General features: G+C 37.6%; 2 protein-coding genes across 3 annotated transcripts in view; both read right to left on the bottom strand.

Annotated features, from left to right (window-relative positions):
* The window catches only part of dhrs11a (dehydrogenase/reductase 11a), a 70,237-nt gene extending 50,320 nt beyond the window's left edge, over positions 1–19,917 (bottom strand). The window contains exon 1 of the mRNA XM_056457246.1: positions 19,431–19,917. Within this exon, the coding sequence (XP_056313221.1) occupies positions 19,431–19,571 (141 nt within the window). The 5' untranslated portion in view covers positions 19,572–19,917. The remainder of the gene's footprint in view (positions 1–19,430) is intronic.
* A 2,282-nt stretch (positions 19,918–22,199) lies between these two features.
* Positions 22,200–24,893, bottom strand: part of ggnbp2 (gametogenetin binding protein 2) — a 36,218-nt gene continuing 33,524 nt past the window's right edge. For both annotated transcript variants that reach the window (XM_056457244.1, XM_056457245.1), the window contains exon 14: positions 22,200–22,982. In XM_056457244.1, coding sequence (XP_056313219.1) covers positions 22,803–22,982 — 180 coding nt within the window. In that variant the 3' untranslated portion in view covers positions 22,200–22,802. The remainder of the gene's footprint in view (positions 22,983–24,893) is intronic.

Here is a 24,893-nt window from a genome sequence, read left to right as displayed (position 1 = left end):
ATGCTTCGGCATATACCCCATAGCCTGTCAAAACATGCATGGAACCAATTAAAGAAAATAATCTGCCAATGCACACACTCCTTAATGCCAATCATTCGGTGGAACCAAATAATTTGCCAATACGCAACTATACAAACACACGCACACACACACACACACACACACACACACACACGCACGCACGCACGCACGCACGCACACACACACACACACACACACACACACGCACACACACACACACTTCTTGAATGATTCAACAAAATAATCTGACAATGCCCCTCACAGTTGGACTAGAGTCGATTTCAAAAAGAATCAATTCTGATGAGTCGAGAATCAAGAATCGATTCCATCAAGGGGAAATGGTTCCTCTTTTCAGATTCATTCATTCATTTTCCTTCGTCCCTTTATTTATCAGGGGTCGCCACAGTAGAATGAACCGCCAACAGCGGGAACTTTTTGGATATGCGCATAACCAAAATGCACATATAAATAGGTGGATGGAAATGTAGCTACTGATGCAAATGAAGAAAGGAAATTAGTGATCCGTTACGCAGGCTTTTAGAATGAACTGCAGATAAGATCAGAAGAGAAGTGCACTAATCCACAACATCTGAATCAAAATCTCCAGGCAAACCGAATGGTCAAATCATCTAAGAAGTTTGCTGTTCAAATCTAACATTTTAATATTCATTCTGATTCCAGTTATTACTTCTAGAATCAGTGGCTTGAATTTAAGGACTGAATGTTTCCTCTTTTTGATTCAACGTTCTTAAACCCGACCATGCCAACATAATAGCACATCAAGATTTTGCCAAGTACGATGCGATCCTGGATTAACAGCTACGCTGATCCTGAAACATCGTTTTTGTTGGAAAATGAATCCATAGCTATTCCCCACCCCTAAACCCAACCATAACTGTAAATTATTCCCAAAATCAGAGGGGAGTAATAGTTGAAAAACAATCATGTAGAAGTGTATAAACCTAACCGTAAGCCTAAACTTAACATAAATAGTAAACATATCCTTTAATTCTGATTAGCTGATTGGAAAGTTGTTCCAGGATCAACATGTTTTACTTGGTGAAATCAGGTTGGTGCTAACATATCTTGCCTAAAATGTCAGATAAAGAATAAAGGAGAATATTATTTAAAACAGGAACCAGATGATCCATCTATTGGCTTTTTATGCATTGAGTGGAGCTCAAAACCTTCTGTTGTGGACTATAATTATTTTTCCACATCAGCATTACATATTTACATAGTCTATTATAAGGATATGTAGAGCACGACATACCAGCTGTTAGAAATCATGCAATGGGACACTCGTGACAAGTTAATAAAGTATATGTTAAGTAGTTATACAAAGATTAACTTCTACAAAGATTGACGCAGCTTCTCCTACTGCAGCAAATTCTGTTTTACTTTTGATGTTTGGCGCTAGTTAAATCAGGACGTGGCGATTTTGTTCTCTTCGACTCGTGCAATATTCTAGTTTCGCACGTAGATTTAATTAGCATCTTCGGATGTACACATTAATAATAGTATCATCTTTAAAGCCTAAAGTGATAGTTCAGCCAAAAATGCTACTTATCACTTTACTCATCCTCCACCTATTCAAAATTCAAGACTTTCTTTCTTCTAAAATACTGAAGAAACTTGGAAAAAAACATGTCAAAACAATGTCAGTTCTCCAGAAAATCTTGTTTTGTGTTCAACAGAAGAAAGAAATGCAAAAAAAATGTTTAAAAACAACCAGAGTGTGAGGAAATGGTGAGGAATGTTTCGTTTTCTTGGGTCAACTATCCCTTTAAATACCTGTCAGGTTTTACTAAAGACCTTTCTTCAAATGCATCGATGTTAAATTCACAAAAATCTCATTTATTATAGTCTCAAAAGTACACTGAAACAATAACAGCATCATTTTTAAAATCTTTAAAACATTTTGCAGTAGTTTCCATGCCTCAAAAAAGCACTGCTGTCATTGAAATGAACGGCCAAAATGCATTTAAGGGATAGTTAAATCCCAAAAGTGAATATTCTGTCTTCATTTACTCACCTTTTCCTTATTCCAAATCTTTATGAGCATCTTTATTCTGATAAACACAAAAGTAGATAGTTTGAAGAAAGCTGAAAACATGTAACCATTGACTTTGTTTTTCCTACTATGGAAGTCGATGGTTACAGGTTTTCTGCTTGCTTTCAACAATTTTCTTTTGTGTTTAACAGAATAAAGACACTCATAGGGCTCTTTCATACAGTCACCGCAATAAGGCGCAAGAAGTGTTTGCCCCGACATGTTGCTATTTTCAGACCAGCGCAACCCTAATTTTCCCGTTTTTCGCCACGTTGTTTAAATAGCAAATCCATTTGCGCCACTTTGTGGACTCATGGGTGTTTCAGTCTAGAAAGGAGGTGTGTTAAGGCGCATTGTTGGCGCGTTGCTATTTTAATGAACTGAAATAGACTGCTCAATAGACCAGCCTAAATCAGGTCTAAAGTCAAGCACAGAGCGCGGTAGTTGTGCGCCTCGCTTACACATTGCTTAAAACACACAGGATGTATAGCAATACGCAAATATCTTTACAAATAAAAAGAATGAAATGAATTACCAAATTATATTACATTCTACATACATTTAAACACCACTGCCTCCATGCCCTCTTTATCTCAGGGGCTTTTTCAGTCTATTCATGACAATTTGCTTTGGTATAATGTCATTATTACTGTTAGTATTATATGTTAAATGCATATTTATATTTGTTTTATTAAAAACAAGCTTAGATTTGTCCACCTGTGGGGTTTTGCACCATATGGGGCATAAGAACAGGACATGTGTTTGAGTATAACTCAGTGTTTTCTGACCACACTTCATTATTATTGTTCATTTATTCATTTGCTGGAGATTAGAGCTGAATTTAGAAATAGTTGACACAAATCTTTGTGCTTAACAAACAAAATTAATTATGTAGGCTAATGGATGTCTGTGCGTACAACACGTTTCCTTATCCACGAAAGAGAGAAAGAGAAAGTAAAGAGGCTAAATGCAGGAGGCTCATTCTTTATTCTTGCGCTGCAGATGCCCTGTTTAACTGTTTTCTGTCTAGTAAAGTGTTCAGTTTTTACACTTACAAAGTCCACCATGTAAATAGCAAATGCGCCTGACCATGCAACTGATCATACGCAATACGCCATACGCAAATGCGCAAATACGCAACTGACTCTTAAAGGGAATGGGAGATTAAATTCACCTTTATTTGTATAGCGCTTATACAATGTAGATTGTGTCAAAGCAGCTTCACATAAAAGGTCACAGTAAATAGGAACAGTGTAGTTCAGTTTGTAGTGTTTAAGTTCAGTTCAGTTGAGCTCAGTTCAGTGAGACTCTGATTGGTTTATTCTCAAAACACACCCAGAACTCATTAAGAGAATAAGCTCAACCCTGTTTGACCATGCGCCAGGGCGCAGAGCGTATTTCTCCATCCTTAAAATAGCAAAAGTGGATTCAAAGTTGGCCCATGGTAACCTTTGATTTGGCCCACCAACCAATCAGAGAAGAGATCGTCAAATGATTGGGAAAGTTGGGGCGATTGCCTCAAACATTGATTGTCATTTCTAAGTTCACATAAGCTTTTGTTTGTTTAAGTGCTGAGCTACAAAAAAAACTGAATTTAAACGTTTTAATTAAACATGAATTAATCAGATTTTTAAAGGGTCATGAAACCCTAAAACACATTTTTTTAGATGATTTAGATTTTTTTGACAGATATATATGGGTGGCACCAGTGGTGTAGTCCAAAAAAAAAAAAAAGTGGTGTACTATTACCCACCCAACCCGCCCATGCCGTTTTATAATTTTACCTGAACGTTTCAGCGAGACATCATTCAGTTGACTTCGAAAAACTCACAAAATTTTCTCACAGCTGCTGAGGTCGTCAGGGGGCGGGGAATGGTGCAAAATATAAACAAAAATGCACCAATTGCAACAAATTAAGATGAGAGTTAAAAAAAAACATTTGGTATTTAGTTAAGGGATGTGAATACACGTAAATTAGGCAAGTCTAATCAGCAAAACAAGTGAGTATACCCAGGGTATACGCAATTATTGATCCTCAGAAGTCGTAATACCCGAATAGCTAGTGAAAAAAAGTAGGCATACTGAGTATACGTGCATATAGCCCCGACTACACCACTGTTGCACGTTGCTAAAAACACTATTAGGACACATTTATTTCACTATCGAGTGAACATTTATTGTTTTTGTAAATAAAACTCCATTAAATATAACTCCATTGTGTTATACATGAGATTGTTTATGGTTTTATTGTAAGAAGTACATTATAAGATGTCAAATATATCTAGAATTATTTATATGCTATATATATTTTTTCTTTATATTTATTTTTATACATTATTAAATTAAGAAGTTACCATGTCAACGTTAATGTAATACAGTTTGGTATATTTAGCTTCGGCCCACCATCCCTCAAGCAAGTTTGAATTTTGGCCCTTCATAAGAAAAAGTTTGGGCACCCCTGCTTTAAATGTCATCCAAATGGCTCATGTGAGTAAATCTAATAGCTCTGCCCATATAATCTAAACCAGTAAACAATCCAGAAGGCATAAAATGTGCATGTTCAGCACTGAAAAGATCTTCCCAATCAGCCATGAACAACTCCGATCACATGTTTACAAGCATTCATCAAGTGTTGTCAAGCTCAGCGCAATATTCCTGCTTATTTGATGCAGAGATCATGTCAGCAGTGCAGGGCCTGCATGACCCGCGTCACACAACACTCGCTTTCTGAGAAACCAGAGCCTGAAGGACAAACACTCACACAGAAACACACTCGCTCCAACACAACCTACAGTTGAAGTCCAGAATGATTAGCCCCCTTGTATTCATTTATTATCTACTTATTACACTGCATAATTTGGATTCTTATTACTGCTATTATTATTTTTTTAAGGTCACAGGCAGTTGTACACACATTTTGTACTGTGCATGAGACAAATAAAGAATGAAAAAAGTGAAAGCTGTAATGTGACACCTGACTGAAATCTCCTCATGGAAATGGATTATGTTTGCAGTTCCACATTTGACATCTGATATTAAGTTATGAAGGCAAACCTGAGTGAAGTGTGTGGATGGATTTAGTGTATAGTGCAGCAGAGCGGTTTGGGTGGTGTGAGTGAGTGAGTGGTAGTATTAATAGAACAGACTGATGATGTCTGACTGTACTGACTGCATCATGGGAGTAATAACTAAAATGCATTACTTTTAACAGATGATAATTAATATTTGACATTACATAAACATATATCAAATTAATATAGTAGTCAACATTTAAATTGGATCAAAAACTTTCATCAAACTCTTGAACAACACCCATTCTTGTCATAGGGCAGTTCTGAAAACCTTTCTGATCCGCTTTAAATGTTGACTACTAATTGAATAATTTAGTCATTTCATAAACACGGAAAGCACATTGAACTTGGTGAAACACTTTTGATGAAAACTAAAATGTGGCAACCTCTGAAATAGAGACTAAGCTGAAGGAAAATGAATGAGTGAATAAAAATGTCAGAAATAAAGGGGAAATACTGCTATCTGTTATACTGTTACTAAATATCAGGGTTTCTGCAGGTTTCACAAGTTAAATTTAAGACTTTTTAAAACATTTTAAAGGGCACCTATGGTAAAAAATCTACTTTTCAAGCTGTTTGGACAGACATATGTGCATGTATGGTGTATAGAGCGTCATATTGGGGTGATATAAGCACACCCAGTGCTTTTTTTTCAATTTAACAACATAAAAAAACGGTGGACCAATTGGAGCTGTTTTCAAACCGACCGCTACTTTACGTAGGAGAGCGGTCCCCCCGCCCACCAATATTGATTGACAGGCGCGTCATCATATCCTCAGTTTGTTGATTCACGTCCGCCATTTTCAGCGTGAGTCGAAGCGATATCACTAAAGGAACACCCTAGCTCTATTTTTAGATGCAAGGCTCATTTGGCTCAACACAAGATCAATATTCTCCTCATTATCTCTCTAATCTGAATTATTGGTTGTATCTTTAGGTAGGTTTGCAAACATGTGTACTTCTCATTGAGTCTACCTTATACTTCAGCCGTTTGCATTTCTCACGATCCCAGAAGCTCCCTGTGATCTTAACTAGCATGCGTTTTAGAATTCTAAACAGGTTTCTATCAGGGTACACTCAAGTCGACGGCTGGGCGCCGCGGACCGCTGCAGAAACCTATGTTTAGAATTCAAAAATGCGTGGCGCGACGATTCGAGACACTTCATGTCTCTGCCGCGCCACAGAGAGTGTCTGGTGTGCCGTGTCACGGCATCGAGCGGCGCATCCGGTGCCTGAGTCAAAGTTAACTCAGTGTGCGTGGTTATTAGTTTCTGTGTACAAGCTCGGCACTTGAAACTAGCACACAGTTAGCTGTAAAACTGTACAAAGACACATGATTTTGTACTCTCTGCTTGGTCTGTGTCAGAGTCGTACTTGTACGACTGAATGCTGTACCTCTCACTCCTGCTCCTCCTCTCAGTCTGCCTGTCAGACTGTGTTGCAAATGCAGAGCGGGTGAGCTCATGGCCCCGCCCCCTTGTTACGTTGGTGGGAAGCCGAAACTAATCTACATGTGAAGCAACACACCCCTAAATCAGCGAACTGTGGACACGCCCCCAACATGACACTTTCAACACATTATAATAAAAAAATCTGAACTAAAAAAGAGGTAAACTATGTGCCCTTTAAGACCATTATAAATGAATTCTAGACTCATAAAGACCTAAACACTAGGGAATTTTTCAAATGGCCCAGATGGAAAAGATTTTTCACTTGTCCTATCAAAAAAAAAATAGTATAATTGAATACATTTAATAATACAATGGCATCACGGTGGCTCAGTGGTTAGCACGATCGCCTCACAGTAAGAAGGTCGCTGGTTCGAGCCCAGGCTGGTTCAGTTGGCATTTCTGTGTGGAGTTTGCATGTTCTCCCCATGTTGGCGTGGGTTTTCTTTCTTTTCCCAAAGACAAAAGAAGAGTCGTTGAGACAATCCCTTTAGCATTTGCATCACTTTGGCACAGTCAGTGCTCAGGAAACCAAGAGATTTTAAGGCCTGTCACACCCTAGCTAGAGTTTTGAATGACTTGAGCTAATTAAAAAACCAAAGAATAAAACTTTTCAGTTATATATATATAAATTATTGCTCATTTGGAGCTAGATTATATAAATGTATATTCCTACAGTTACAACCCTAATTAAACACACCTGGTCAAACTAACTGAGTGCTTTAGGCTTGTTGATACCTACAGATAGGTGTGTTGAAGCAGGGCTGGAAATAAACTCTGCAGAGCTGCGACCCTCCATATGAACAAATGATGGTTTGTTCTGTAGACAATCGGATAAAATATAGCTTAAGGGGGCTAATAATTTGACCTTTAAAATAGTTTTTAAAAAATTAAAAACTGCTTTTTATTCTAGCCGAAATAAAAAAATAAGACTTTCTCCAGAAGAAAAAATATTATCAGACATACTGTGAAAATTTCCTTGCTCTGTTAAACATCATTTGGGAAATATATATATATATAAAAAAGAAATAACAATTCACAGGAGGGCGAATAATTTAGACTTTAACTGTATATTGCAATCAATGTCAATGAAGTTCCCATATATGGTTCTTCACCTTCACTTCGATTAAACAAGACACATTATAATGCACAGGACAGAAATCAAAGCTGTATTATGCTTTTACTGTTTTAGTGCTTGAAAAACTCCACTTGCTCTTTGACCCATGTATGGGCATCTCTCTGCTTTTCATCGTGTATTATGGTCTGTCCCGGGATCAGTGATCCATCAGCTTAAAGGCTGCCATGGGAAAAACTGATCCTGTAACAGAAATGTGAATCTGCCATGACAAACACGGCCAATGAATCCCCTCATCAGACCCGCTTCCCATTCCATCCCTTCTCCCTTAGAGACCACATTATTACTCCCACAGTTTTTTTTAATCACTATCCTGGTCCCAGATGATTTTCCCACTCTCTCTGTTTGGTTGGTAAACAAAAGCAGGATAGCAAAGCTCAACTAATAGTCCTCAAAAGGGATACACACTGCCTTTTTTCAGCGTCTGTGGAGCTTCAGGTGGAGACTGCAGGTGGAAAATAGCAGTTTCTTGCCAAAACACCTGACACAAAACATATTTCCAGTTTCATTCATTCATTCATTTTCATCCACTTTTCCGGGGCCGGGTTTTGGTGGTAGCAGTCCTAGGAGAGAACCCCAGGCTTCCCTCTCCCCAGACACTTCCTCCAGCTCCTCCGGGGGGATCCCGAGGCGTTTCCAGGCCAGCTGAAGAGACATAGTCCCTCCAGCGTGTCCTGGGTCTTCCTCGAGGTCTCCTCCCGGTGGGACATGCCTGGAACACCTCCATAGGTAGGCATCCAAGAGGCATCAGAAACAGATGCCCGAGCCATCTCAGCTGACTTCTCTGGATGTGGAGGAGCGGCGGCACTACTCCAGTGTGTCAGAGCTCCTCACCCTATCCATAAGTGTGTGCCCTGCCATTCTGATGGAAACTCATTTCAGCCGCTTGATTCTGAGATCTTGTCCTTTCGGTCATGACCAAAGCTCATGACCATAGGTGAGAGTAGGAACATAGATTGACCTGTAAATCAAGAGCTTTGCCTTTCGGCTCAGCTCCATCTTTACTACAACAGACCGATACATCGACCGTATTACTGCTGCCGCTGCACTGATCCGCCTGTCAATCTCACGCTCCATCCTTCCCTCACTCATGAACAAAACCCCAAGATACTTGAACTCCTCCACCTGGGGTAAGGACTATCCTCCAACCTGGAGATGGCAAACCACCTTTTTCCTGTTTAAGGTTAATATATTGTTGCTCATGTCCCTGTCAATTTTTTTTTTTAAAGCACATACGTCACAGATCATTTATTACAGCTTGACAATTTTGCTCCTTTTTAGACGTGAGCAAAAACACACCACTTTTGGTGCATGTCTCTTTAAATGCAAATGAGCTGCTGCTCTCCAGAAGAGGGCGGAGTCTTAAACTCTCTTCTGACAGAAACAACAAAACAAGCTAATCTGGTTGTCTTAGCATGTCAGAAATGAGCAGTGGTGGATTAAACACATTCAAATATCAATCAGACGATGATATTTGAAAGACGATGAAGAGCTTATGACTTCTAGACTGAACCAGGATGTTTCAGAATGGTTAGTTGACACATTTATGAAGTTGACACATTTATTTCTTTTGTGGAATAAAGTTGATCGAACTTCTGTTGGGATGAATGTTTTCAAGATAAATTTAACGACAGCTCAGACATCTAAAATTTGCATTGAAGCCTTCCTACCATAATGCATTCATTTTCCTTTGGCTTAGTCCCTTTATTAATCTGGGGTCGCCACAGCGGAATGAACTGCCAACCTATCCAGCATTTGTTTTACACAGCGGATGCCCTTCCAGCCGCAACCCAACACTGGGAAACATCCATACACTCTCACATTCACACACACACACACATGCACTACGGCCAATTTAGTTAATCAATTCCCCTATAGCGCATGTGTTTGGACTGTAGGGGAAACCGGAGCACCAGGAGGAAACCCACGCCAACACGGGCAGAACAGAAATGCTAACTGACCCAACCAAGACTCGAACCAGCAACCTTTCTGTTGTGAGGCGACAGTGCTAACCACTGAGCCACCGTGCCACCAAGAATACATTTTAATTAATTTATTGGCTGATATAATGATTTACAGGGATTTAATTAAGTTAATATTTAAACGTCTGTGATTCTTTTACACATTTTCTGTATTGCCATATGCATCAATAAGTGTTTTAATAAAATTTAAGGGATAGTTCTTTAAAAATAAGGAACATTTCCTCACCATTAACTAGACTTTTATGAAAATCTTTCTTCTGTTCTACTCAAAAGAAGATATTGTGAAGAATTATGGCAAAACAGATGCAATTAACATCTATACTAGGAACAAAAATACTATGGAAATCAATAGCTGTTTTTTCAGAGGTATTCTTCGGTGTATATATGTATGTATGTATGTATGTATGTATGTATGTATGTGTATTTGTATGTATGTATGTATGTATGTATGTATGTATGTGTATATGTATGTATGTATGTATGTATGTATGTGTGTGTGCAGTCCTTTACTGACAGCCGTGTGTGGATCTTGTCAGAAAATATAGTGAAAAGTCCTACATGACGGTAATAGTTTGATTGCAGTGTTTACTTCAATAACGCCACTAATATCTGCACTCCACATGTCTTAATTCTGTTTAGTTCAGTTATGACTTTAGTCGCATTAATGGGGTTCAGAAATGGCTGTTTGGAGCTGATGTAGTCCTACAGTTCAGTATTCATGTTTAACTGAATAAACAGTTAGTAAACACAAGTACATCTTATTGAACATCATTTATTTTCATCACCGATTATCATAGTAGAACAGTTTAAGCAGTTTGTGATGCACTTTGGAAACAGGAGATGAGCCCCTGGTCTAATGCGCCACCTGGCTTGAGAAACCCGTTCTCATAGACTTACTTTTAGTCATTATTTGAGTAGCTCACATATTCTGAATGCCTTCTGCAGAATTCAAATGAGCCATTTTAATCTAGATTAGTTCCAAGATTACAGTGAGATTAATCTAGATTTTAAAAAAATTAACCTATGCCCACCTATAGTTTATACACAATGGAGACAGTCCCAAACCCAATGTGTCTCAAAAACACACACAAACACAAGCAGAGACTTCAGAAAGTAGCCTTTGACACAATTACAGTGGTGCCTTGTGATCAGCGACACAAAGCTCTGCTTGTCTCTCATTTCACTGAGCACAAACTGTGGACAAGGATCCCATGAAGCAACATCTTAACTGTATCTCTATCAGTGTCATTGATAGAACCTGTCGAGACCCTCAACTCTGCTCCTCAATGGGGGTCTGCATAAACACACTTAAAAATGGTGTTTGCTGCTTGTTCAAACTACTAATTTAAAATGAGCTGAATCAACATAAATCTTGAGGTTTTTTTTGGACAACTTAATTGTTTTAGGTTAAAATTACTTCAATTTGTAAAAACAAACAAGTTAACTTAATTGATTTGTGTTAGGACAACATGAAGGATTTAATTTAACCTATTAGTTTTTACAAATTTAAGTGGATTGAGCATAAAACAATTAAGTTGTCCAAAAAAAAAAAACTCAAGAAATGTGTGGTTTCATTCATTTTCCTTCGGCTTAGTCTCTATTTCAAACGTCGCCACAGCGGGATGAACCACCAACTATTCCAGCATATGTTATACGCAGCGGATACCCTTCCAGCTGCATTCCAGTACTGGAAAACACCCATACACACTTACACACACCACGGACAATTTAGTTCATCCAGTTTCCCTATAGTAAATGTGTTTGGATTGTGGGGGAAACCGGAGCACTCAAAGGAAACCCACACCAACATGGGGAGAACATGCAAACTTCACACAGAAATGCCAACTGACCCAGCCGCGATTCGAACCAGAGAACTTCTTACTGTGAGGCGACAGTGCTAACCACTAAGCCAAACCCTGCGTGGTTTCATCTCGATTTAAATAAGTAGTTTGAACAAACCGCTAATGCCATTTTTTGAGTGCAGACAGGTTGTCAAAACTACACATTTCCAGGAATGAAATGTTTACCAATCGGGAAAAGTCAAAGCTTTTAAGTGCTGCAGTAAATCAGCGCAGCTTTAACCATGTCATATTTTTCAACCTTTGTCCGTCATAACACTATATCACAAACACACGCGTTACGAATAGACTGTGTTGTAAGACGCAGAAGCACTTTCATTTAATCTCTGCGTCAGCAGTGAAGAAATTAAGCATTCATTCATTTTCCTTCAGCTTAGTCCCTTTATTCATCAGGGTTCGCCACAGAGGAATGAACCACCAACTATTCCAGCATATGTTTTACACAGCGGATGCCCTTCCTGCTGCAACCCAGTAGTGGGAAACATCAATACACACCCATTCACACTCATACACTACGGCCAATTCAGTTCATCCAATTCTCCTATAGCGCATTTGATTGGACTGTGGGGGAAACTGGAGCACCCGGAGAAAACCCACACCAAGATGGGGAGAACATGCAAACTCCACACAGAAATGCCAACTGACCCAACCGGGACTCCGGTCGGGAACCAGCAACCTTTTTGCTGTGAAGCAACAGTGCTAACCAATGAGCCACTGTGTTGCCCAAATTAAGCATTTGTTTCACTTAAAAAAAAAAAACAATAGTCATGAAAGAGCAAATGCATGCTAATCCTTTGCAATAAAAAGATTGATATCAGCTATTAACGTCCTGCAAGTTGTAAAAAAAAAAAGGGTTTTGAATCAAAGATGCAAAAAGGAGTCTTTGAGAATTGTCTCCAGCATCTTCACAGACATAATTCAGCCTCAAAACCGTTTATGAACATCTCCACAGACATAATTCAGCCTCAAAACTGTTTATGAACATCTTCACAGACATAATTCAGCCTCAAAACTGTTTATGAACATCTTCACAGACATAATTCAGCCTCAAAACTGTTTATGAACATCGTCACAGACATAATTCAGCCTCAAAACTGTTTATGAACATCGTCACAGACATAATTCAGCCTCAAAACTGTTTATGAACATCTTCACTGACATAATTCAGCATCAAAACTGTTTATGAACATCTTCACTGACATAATTCAGCATCAAAACTGTTTCATGAACATCTTCACAGACATAATTCAGCATCAAAACTGTTTCATGAACATCTTCACAGACATAATTCAGCCTCAAAACTGTTTATGAACATCTTCACTGACATAATTCAGCCTCAAAACTGTTTATGAACATCTTCACAGACATAATTCAGCCTCAAAACTGTTTTATGAACATCTTCACAGACATAATTCAGCATCAAAACTGTTTCATGAACATCTTCACAGACATAATTCAGCATCAAAACTGTTTCATGAACATCTTCACAGACATAATTCAGCATCAAAACTGTTTCATGAACATCTTCACAGACATAATTCAGCATCAAAACTGTTTCATGAACATCTTCACTGACATAATTCAGCCTCAAAACTGTTTCATGAACATCTTCACAGACATAATTCAGCCTCAAAACTGTTTCATGAACATCTTCACAGACATAATTCAGCCTCAAAACTGTTCATGAACATCTTCACAGACATAATTCAGCCTCAAAACTGTTCATGAACATCTTCACTGACATAATTCAGCATCAAAACTGTTTCATGAACATCTTCACAGACGTAATTCAGCCTCAAAACTGTTTCATGAACATCTTCACAGACATAATTCAGCATCAAAACTGTTTATGAACATCTTCACAGACATAATTCAGCCTCAAAACTGTTCATGAACATCTTCACTGACATAATTCAGCATCAAAACTGTTTCATGAACATCTACACAGACGTAATTCAGCCTCAAAACTGTTTCATGAACATCTTCACAGACATAATTCAGCATCAAAACTGTTTATGAACATCTTCACAGACATAATTCAGCCTCAAAACTGTTTATGAACATCTTCACTGACATAATTCAGCATCAAAACTGTTTCATGAACATCTTCACTGACATAATTCAGCATCAAAACTGTTTCATGAACATCTTCACAGACATAATTCAGCCTCAAAACTGTTTATGAACATCTTCACAGACATAATTCAGCCTCAAAGCTGTTTATGAACATCTTCACAGACGTAATTCAGCCTCAAAACTGTTTCATGAACATCTTCACAGACATAATTCAGCATCAAAACTGTTTATGAACATCTTCACAGACATAATTCAGCATCAAAACTGTTTCATGAACATCTTCACAGACATAATTCAGCATCAAAACTGTTTCATGAACATCTTCACTGACATAATTCAGCCTCAAAACTGTTTCATGAACATCTTCACAGACATAATTCAGCATCAAAACTGTTTATGAACATCTTCACAGACATAATTCAGCATCAAAACTGTTTATGAACATCTTCACTGACATAATTCAGCATCAAAACTGTTTATGAACATCTTCACTGACATAATTCAGCATCAAAACTGTTTATGAACATCTTCACTGACATAATTCAGCATCAAAACTGTTTCATGAACATCTTCACAGACATAATTCAGCCTCAAAACTGTTTATGAACATCTTCACTGACATAATTCAGCCTCAAAACTGTTTATGAACATCTTCACAGACATAATTCAGCCTCAAAACTGTTTTATGAACATCTTCACAGACATAATTCAGCATCAAAACTGTTTCATGAACATCTTCACAGACATAATTCAGCATCAAAACTGTTTCATGAACATCTTCACAGACATAATTCAGCATCAAAACTGTTTCATGAACATCTTCACAGACATAATTCAGCATCAAAACTGTTTCATGAACATCTTCACTGACATAATTCAGCCTCAAAACTGTTTCATGAACATCTTCACAGACATAATTCAGCCTCAAAACTGTTTATGAACATCTTCACAGACATAATTCAGCCTCAAAACTGTTTCATGAACATCTTCACAGACATAATTCAGCATCAAAACTGTTTATGAACATCTTCACAGACATAATTCAGCCTCAAAACTGTTTTATGAACATCTTCACAGACATAATTCAGCCTCAAAACTGTTTTATGAACATCTTCACAGACATAATTCAGCCTCAAAACTGTTTTATGAACATCTTCACAGACATAATTCAGCCTCAAAACTGTTTTATGAACATCTTCACAGACATAATTCAGCCTCAAAACTGTTTCATGAACATCTTCACAGACATAATTCAGCCTCAAAACTGTTTCATGAACATCTTCACAGACATAATTCAGCCTCAAAACTGTTTATGAACATCTTCACTGACATAATTCAGCATCAAAACTGTTTATGAACATCTTCACAGACATAATTCAGCCTCAAAACTGTTTATGAACATCTTCACAGACATAATTCAGCATCAAAACTGTTTCATGAACATCTTCACAGACATAATTCAGCATCAAAACTGTTTCATGAACATCTTCACAGACATAATTCAGCATCAAAACTGTTTATGAACATCTTCACAGACATAATTCAGCTTCAAAACTGTTTATGAACATCTTCACAGACATAATTCAGCCTCAAAACTGTTTCATGAACATCTTCACAGACATAATTCAGCATCAAAACTGTTTTATGAACATCTTCACAGACATAATTCAGCATCAAAATCGTTTTATGAACATCTTCACAGACATAATTCAGCATCAAAATCGTTTTATGAACATCTTCACTGACATAATTCAGCCTCAAAACTGTTTATGAACATCTTCACTGACATAATTCAGCATCAAAACTGTTTATGAACATCTTCACAGACATAATTCAGCCTCAAAACTGTTTATGAACATCTTCACAGACATAATTCAGCATCAAAACTGTTTCATGAACATCTTCACAGACATAATTCAGCATCAAAACCGTTTTATGAATCCGGCACAGCATAGAGCAGCTTTAAAGAGATATTAAATCATATTAAAAACAGCATCAAAAAACAAAACTGGTGAAGATGTGTTTCTTTTTATGCGTGTTATATTTATACCCAAATAAATATATACAAATATTTTTTAAAAATAAGAAAAATGTCACATATATACATATATAATTAATTTACATTAATTTATAATTATTTATACATAATATTATTTAATTCTTTGGTAGATATTTATTGAATTTTATTGATTTATTTTATTGATTTATTATGTTTTTTTTAGGTTTTCACCGAGTTTAGAGTGTAGAGAGCCTAAGGGCAGGGCTGAACATTCCATCAATAATTGACAAGTCATTATTTATTGATTGACAGGTTATGACGAAACATTGAGGAATGCTGAAGTGAGACACCTTATTAAGCAATACGACTCCTTCTGGTCATTCTTAAAGGGACATATACATTAATAACACTGACAAATCAGCACTAAACCCAGAATACACCCCTCCAAATTATGGTCATGTTATTCTTAACCTGACTTTAAGTGGAGATGCTTTGCAGAATGTCAGCATGACTATTAATATGAATCATAGTATCCCTGAAGAACAGAACTGAAAACTGAAGCTTCTCCAGAATACTTCTTTTGTATTTTAATAAAAATAAATAAAAATAACAGCCTTTGAATTCAGAATGACACGAAAAGTGAGAAGATAGTGGCAAAATGTTTATTCTGGGGTGAACTACTCACTAAACCCTGTATTTCAATTTATAGTTCACACAAAAATGACTAGATGAGAAATCTGTCGACTCATCCTCCACTTATTCCAAACCTGTTTGGGTTTCTTTCTTCTGTTGAACACAAAGGAAAATATACTGTAGAATGATGGGGGAAAACAACCATTGACTTCCACAGTATATTTTGTTCCTACTATCTTGTTTTAAGCTCAACAGAAGAAAGACATTTGTAAACGTTTAGGACCACCTGAGTGAGTAAATGGTGAGGAAACATTCATTTTAGGCCAAATTTTCTCTTTAATATTAAATCTATAACAATACATATACATAAAACCCTGTATTTAATAGTATGTATGTATGTATGTATATAATGGCCAAATAAATGAATGACTATAATGTATACACACACACACACACACACATATATATATATATATATATATATATATATATATATATATATATATACATACACACACACACATATTATATATATATACATATATATATATATATATATAATATATATATATATATATATATATATATATATATATATATATATATATATATAGATATATATATATATATATATATATCCATATATATATATACACACACATATATATATATTTTATATATATATATATATATATATATATATATATATATGTGTGTGTGTGTGTGTGTGTGTGTATACATTATAGTCATTCATTTATTTGTCTTAGACCATTTATTCATCAGGGGTCACCACAATGGAATGAACCACCAACTTATATGTTTTACACAGCGGATGCCCTTCCAGCTGCAACCCAGTACTGAGAAACACCCATACACACACACACTACGGTCAACTTAGCTTATTCAATTCCCCTATAGCGCATGTGTTTGGACTGTGGGGGAAACCGAAGCACCTGGAGGAAACCCACACCAACAAGGCGAGAACATGCAAACTCCACACAGAAATGCCAACTGAGCCAGCTGGGACTCAAACCAGCGACCTTCTTGATGTGAGGCAACAGTGCTAACCACTGAGCCACCGTGTCACCATATAAACATGCAATATGAATTCTAAAACAAAACCAACCAAACTAAAAGTCAAACTTAAGCTTAGTTTGAGATTAAATAATTCATCAAAAATCTAAATATAAGCAGAATAATCCAGTGTTGTAGTGTAAAGTGTGCAGGGCGAAATCTATCAATACTTCACAGGAGATCAATCAGTTTGATAGGTCGAGCTGACTAGGCATGGGCCAGTGTAAGATTCTGATGGTATGAAAACTTTGGATATAAATATCACAGTTTCACTACAGTATTGTGATTACTGCTCTAAAATATATTCTTTTTAAATGTCTGGGTAAAATAAAACTACCTTTTCCCCATTGAACCCAATATATTTAATTGAGAAGAAACACTTCTGCTGAAAGAGACTTCTACTATATTCACTGGTTTGCAAAAACACAGATTACTTTACAACCTGAGAAGACATCTTTGGATATCTTTCTCTTTTTTTTGGATATGAAGTAAGCTACTGCGCTGTTCAGGTCAATAGCATGCATGGATGTTGGAGCATAAGCGTTGTGGGATAACCAGTATATTTTAATGTGGAGGGTCTTTTTATTCTGGAGATCCTGTTGCCCCAAATAAGATATTCGTAAAAACACATAAAGAACAATTCACATATACCTTAGGAACGGTATCACAGAAAATATTAGCGGTTTTAAAACCTTGAAACTGGTTATCATCCCATGCCTAAAGCTGACCTGTCATTTCTCCAATGAAACACCTCAGCGCATAAACAAAGCATCATCAAAGGGGCATGTTGAGGAGTTGCTCCTTGTGACGTTCACTCAAAAAAAGAGTTTTACTGCTTGTTCAATCATACGAGCAGTCAATGACTATCAAAGTAAAATATTGTTCACAGTCAAATAAATAGTGCTAATGTTGTTTTTAGGTCATACTTGCACGTGATTTCAGACTGAATATTTACTCAAAAAATGAGTTTTGCAACTTGTTCAAACTACTCATTTAAAATGAGCTGTATCAACACAATTCTTGAGGTCTTTTTTTGGTAGAACTTAATTATTTTATGATCAATCCACTTCAATTTGTAAAACCAATTAATTGGTATATAAATAAATATATTATAAATAATAAAAAAATAAGTAGTATAATTCAGTGTTGTAGTGTAAAGTGGGCAGGGTGAAATCTATCAATACTTCACAGGAGATCAATCAGTTTGATAGGTCGAGCTGACCTGTCATTTCTTCAATGAAACACCTCATAATTACATAAACAAAGCATAATTAGACTCCTCAGAGGAAAAGTGGCATGTATGTTGAGAAGTTGCTCCTTGTGACGTTCACTCAATAAAAAAAGAGTTTTACTGCTTGTTCAAACTTCTTATTCAAAACAAGCTGAAACAACACAATTCTGGAGATTTCTGGGGGGGAAATGAACTGCTTTAAGTTCAGTCTTACTTACTTAATCGATTTGTGTTGGGACAACATGACAGAAACAGAGGTAATGTTGGTTTTATATTTGCACATTCAGACTTTTCCTTATTAATATAATTTCATTAAGTATTATTTGCAAAATTCTAAACAGTGAACTCATATGAGCAGTCATTGACAATCAAAGTAAAACATTGTTCAGTCAAATAAATAGTGCTAATGTTGTTTTTAGGTCATACTTGCACGTGATTTCAGACTCAATATTTACTCAAAAAGAGATTTTTTGCAACTTCTTCAAACTACTCATTTAAAATGAGCTGAATCAACAATTCTTGCGGTCTTTTTTTGGTACAACTTAAGTATTTTATGTTAAATATACTTAAATTTGCAAAAAAAACAACAATTCGATGTGTTGGGACAACATGAAGCAATTAGCATTTTTAGTGTTAAAAGTAGCGTAGTAAACAATATATGGAGCGTGTCACAAGTTGTTTCTAAACGAATAAGCGAATATAAAACAAACTTTACCTCAATAAGAAAGAATTGTGGAAGTCTGCCGTCGTTTACACTGTTTAGTCGGACTGCAGTGACCCAAGCAGTACATCTACATCAACACTGAGGCCTTTCAGCACTCACAACTGTCCAGTTAAACGTGTTTTACCTCGATTTTGTCCACGTTCCGCGCGCACCCGACCACCTTCATCCCGTGCTGGACGAGAGCGCGAGCCACAGCCGCTCCTATACCGACAGAAGCTCCGGTAACCAGTGCGACTCTCCCCTTCCAGCGCTCCATCATCATCATCACAGGAACACAATCACTGCAGGCGTGATGACACAATGTAACAGAAGAGTTCCAATACGCGCTGGAATGAAACAATGTATCAAACAGTTCGAATCCGCGCCGGAATGAAACAATGTATCAAACAAATCGAATCCGCGGCGTAATGATAGAATGTATCAAAAAAAAAAGAGTTCGATTCCGCGGCGAGATGAAACAATGTATCAAAAAAGATTCGAATTCGAATGGAACAATGTCTCAAAGAAACGAATCCGCGGCGTAATGAAACAATGTATCAAAATAAAAACTGGAATACGCGGCGGGATGAAACAATGTATCAAACTCCTGCACGCGCGGCGGTTAGTTTGTGTCAGTGTCGCTGTTCAGTAATATCTGTGATTCAGTGAACGTGTTTAGGGCGGGAACAGATGACTCCAAGCCCTCCCTGATGCCCTGACGCGGACACCCCAGGAACAGCTCGACTCACACGGATCCAATCCCGCAGAACCCGCAATTAATTATTAACGCTGGAGCTAAGGCAATCTTTAGGTTGCTGTCGCCGCCCGCGCTGTTTTTCACATTCATGCATGAGTTGATGCTGTACACGAACGCGGTGTTGAACGTGTACATTGAGGTTTACTAATTGATTTTGCTTAAATGGGATTTGACATTAGTAATATGTCACTTTTGTCAATGTGTGTAGTATATGGTTAGACAAGTTAATTTAATATATACATTTTTATCAGTTAAAGACACATGGTTGTGATGCATGATTTTTATCTTTTTAATTGCGACTCACAGAAATAATAAAATGTTTATTGTTTAATATGAACCTAATGATAAAGAATATGAAAATCACAGTTTTAATAATTTTATATATAAACATTAAAACATATTCACTCACCGGCCACTTTATTAGGTACACCTGTCCAACTGCTCGTTAACACAAATTTCTAATCAGCCAATCAAATGGCAGCAACTCAATGCATTTAGGCATGTAGACATGGTCAAGACGATCTGCTGCAGTTCAAATCTGAGCATAAGAATGGGGAAGAAAGGGGATTTAAGTGACTTTGAATGTGGCATGGTTTTTGGTGCCGGACAGGCTGGTCTGAGTATTTCAGAAACTGCTGATCTACTGGGATATTCACGCACAACCATCTCTAGGGTTTACAGAGAATGGTCCGAAAAAGAGGAAATATCCAGTGAGTGGCAGTTCTGTGGGCGCAAATGCCTTGTTGATGCCAGAGGTCGGAGGAGAATGGCCAGACTGGTTCCAGCTGATATTAAGGCAAGAGTAACTTAAATAAGCACTCGTTACAACCGAGGTCTGCAGAAGAGCTTCTCTGAACACACAACACGTCCGACCTTGAGGCAGATGGGCTACAGCAGCAGAAGACCACACCGGGTGCCACTCCTGTCAGCTAAGAACAGGAAACTGAGGCTACAATTCACACAGGCTCACCAAAACTGGACAATAGAAGATTGGAGAAACGTTGCGATGAGTCTCGATTTCTGCTGTGATATTTGAATGGTTTGGTCAGAATTTGGCGTCAACAACATAAAAGCATGGATCCATCCTGCTTTCATTAACAGTTCAGGCCACACTTTAGGCCCATTAATACCACTTGAGCATCGTGTCAACGCCACAGCCTACCTGAGTATTCTTGCTGTCCAGGTCCATCCCTTTATGACCCCAGTGTCTTCATCTTCTGATGGCTACTTCCAGCAGGATAACACACCATGTCATACATGCGTGAATCATCTCAGACTGGTTTCTTGAACATGACAATGAGTTCACTGTACTCAAATGGCCTCCACAGTCACCAGAGCTCAATCCAAGAGAGCACCTTTGGGATGAGGTGGAACGGGAGATTCACATCATAGATGTGCAGCCATGATGAATCTATGCCACAAAGGATTAAGGCAGTTCTGAAGGCAAACCCGATACTAGTAAGGTGTACCTAATAAAGTGGCCGGTGAGTGTATATAAATAATATATAATGTCCCTAAAAATACACTCACAAGCGAAACTCTTTGGGCTGCCTTTTAAGAAAAGTCAATTACTAAACTGCTAACAATGATAGTACAACTGTCATTATTAACATCAAGTTATAAAAGATATATAACAATTTACAGCAAGAATGCTCTAGTGCAGTGTTTCTCAACCACGTTCCTGGAGGACCACCGACACCGCATGTTTTGGATGTCTCCTTTGTCTGTCACCCACTACAGGACTTTCAGTGTCTGCTAATGAGCTGATGATCCGAACCAGGTGTGTTTGGTTAAGGAGAGATGGAAAATGTGCAGAGCTGGTGCTCCCCCAGGAACGTGGTTGAGAATCACTTCTGTAGTGTACATTATTTTCTAGATGTGTCGACATTTCTTTATACATTAATTCGTTTGCTATTTCACTTTTTATGTCTGTACTTCATGCATTTAAAAAACAAAAACAAAAAAACACCCTCTAGTGGCAGACTATAACATTTAACAAGGTCTGTGAGCATAATAATTTAGCTTTTTATTTTATTATTATTATTTTTTAAGTAAAAGCAGGCAGGTAAAGCGAGCAACACATCACAAAAACTTAAATATAACGTAAATATATACTCCAAAACAGACTCTGAAGAAATGAAACTCCTTCGCATCTGATGCATATTAATAAATATTCTTTATTTTGTAAATTTCGCACATTGCTTTCAACATCACATCCCATCTTTCTTTATAAATGGATGTTTTCATCTTCCTGTAAAATGTTTTTTTCATTTTAGATTTCATTTCTGTACACATTTATTGGTACGATTCTCGCCACTAAAATTGTCACAGTCAAGAGAAACAATCTGAGAGGGGGGGGGGAAACAAAACAAAACAAAAAGAAATGCTTTACAAACAATACATTAAGACTACCGACATCTAACCCTACGGTCAAGGTCTGCAAGCTTGATTATCATTTAAACAACGACCTGCTCTCTAAATCCACGTTTCAAGAGAGAAAGGAAAACAAAGCCAGCTGTGATTGGCTGAGAGAGTGAAAGAGGAAACGCCAGAAGGGGAAGACGTGTGTGTTTGTGTGTGTGTGTATATAGATACGAATACGAAGTGTAAATTTACCCAACAAACATGGACATCAAATACAGCGCTGAAACTCATCGTGTCACCCATTTCATATTCCCAAATTCTTGCCTGAAGAAAGCGACAATGCAGCAGTGATCATGAGTGTTTTCTAAAAAAAAAAAAAGGAGGTGAGTTAGTGTGCTAGTTAACGCTGGTGGTGGGCAGCAGCCACTCTCCGCGGCAGTATTTGGTGAAGCGATCTTTGAGGTGCTGTCTGTACTGGTCTCGTGTGCGGTAGAAAGATTTGTTGCTCTCTACGAATGACTGGATCTCATCCTGCGTCAGGCAGGTCTCGTCATCTGAGGTCACTTCAGATTCATTCTGTTCAAAGAAATGAAAGAGAAGTCAATACTTAAGAAACGAGCAGTAGTGAATAATAAACTGAAAACAACAATGTATATAAAGAGACTGGAATTCAATACCTCTTAAGACCTTTTTAAAGGGCACCTAGGTTAGCCCTTTTTTTATTATAAGTGTTTTGTGTTTCCAGAATGTGTCTGTAAAGTTTCAGCTCAAAACACCCATCAGATTATTTATTATACCTTTTATAAGACTCTATTTTATACATTTTTTCACTGGGTGGCGGTTTTGGTGTACTTCTCCTTTAAGGCTAGTCCTCCCCGCCCACCGTTTCTACGTGCCTTTCTGCGTGCCTTAATCTCCTCCCTCGGCTGCTTTAGACAACAGACAGACTTAAAGGAAGCAGATCTCACGTAGCGTTTGCGAGAAATACTACAGTAAGAACTTTACCAATGAGTATTTATTGTGCAGTTGCATGGCAGGGTCACACAAAGTTCACGCACGCACACACACCGCAGCAGACACACACACAGACAGACAGAGCGCCCGTTTAGCTTTGCACTCTTTTTGCACGCAAATGTGACAGGATACAGGTTAATCTCCACTGCTGTATGGAGATCTGTTATGTTAATGTACAAAATAAACCTGATTTAGCGTCCACAAACCGGGATTGAAGCGTCTTTTATAATTGTTCTGACACGCGGCTGTGCTGATGAAGTAAAGCTGAAGCTAAATCGCTGTACTTCATTACACACATGCTCTGTTTTAAAACATTATAAACATTGTAAACTCACTCTTGATCACGTTTGATTATGATTGATGATCCTAGTGAACTGAACACACCTTTTATTCCCGGTTTCTTTGCGCTCGTCCTCTCTTGTTGATATGATTATACACGTGACTACCGGGACATGTTAATGCGTGCAGCTGTCAATCAATATTGGTGGGCGGGGGGACCGCACTCCTACGTAAAGTTGCGGTCGATCTGAAAACCGCTCCAATTGGGCCACCGTTTTTATGTTGTTACATTGAAAAAAAAGGACTAGGTGTGCTTATATCACCCTAATATGACGGTCTATACACTATACATGCACGTAAGTCTGTCCAACAGCTTTAAAAGTAGATTTTTCACCATAGGTGCCCTTTAAAGACTCTTTCCATACATTAAGACCTTATCATCACTTTAGGATTAACATTTGTGAGTTTTTAAATGACAGTATATTTAGTAAATCCTGATTGTAAGAAAGCACAACTTGTGACAACTTCTTAATGCAATATAATTCAGAAGCGTGTGAATGAAGAACGAGTATAAAGAGAAATTCAAAATCAATAATCAGAAGAAATAAAAAATAATAATGTGGAGCTTTATGGCCGACTTTTATATTTTAGAAACCAGAAAAAAAAATAAAGAAATAAAATGGAGTGTAAGACTTATTATTTATTTATTTATTTTAAAAGGTTACAACAACTTGTTGGCGCCAATAGCCTACTGGTTAAGTGCGCCAACATATAGCACCATGGTGCTCATGGCGACCCGAGTTCGATTCCCGACTCGAGGTCCTTTGCCGACCCTTTCCCTCTCTCTGCTCCAAACTATTTCCTGTCAATTCTCTGCACTATTTTATCCATTAAAGGTTAAAAATAAAACCCTAAAAAAATATTTTAAAAAAAGGTTACATCAACTTTAGCAGGATTTTATAGATTTCATAAACTACATAGGAGCCTGTGATGGCCTGTCATATGGCCACACAAGACTAAGGGTAACACACACACACACACACACACACAAGCACATTCGCTCAGACACACACACATACACCCAAATTCGCTCAGACCCAAACAATACTCGCATGCTCCTTCATTAACTGACACATACCTGCACCTTGCTCAGAACTACACGCATCGCATCCATAAGCACTTTAGGGAATAGAG

Source organism: Danio aesculapii, chromosome 5, assembly GCF_903798145.1.
Source record: "Danio aesculapii chromosome 5, fDanAes4.1, whole genome shotgun sequence".
In the NCBI taxonomy this organism is placed as follows: domain Eukaryota; kingdom Metazoa; phylum Chordata; class Actinopteri; order Cypriniformes; family Danionidae; genus Danio; species Danio aesculapii.
The sequence above is the reverse complement of the archived record's forward strand: the minus strand, read 5'-3'. Positions and strand labels throughout refer to the sequence as shown.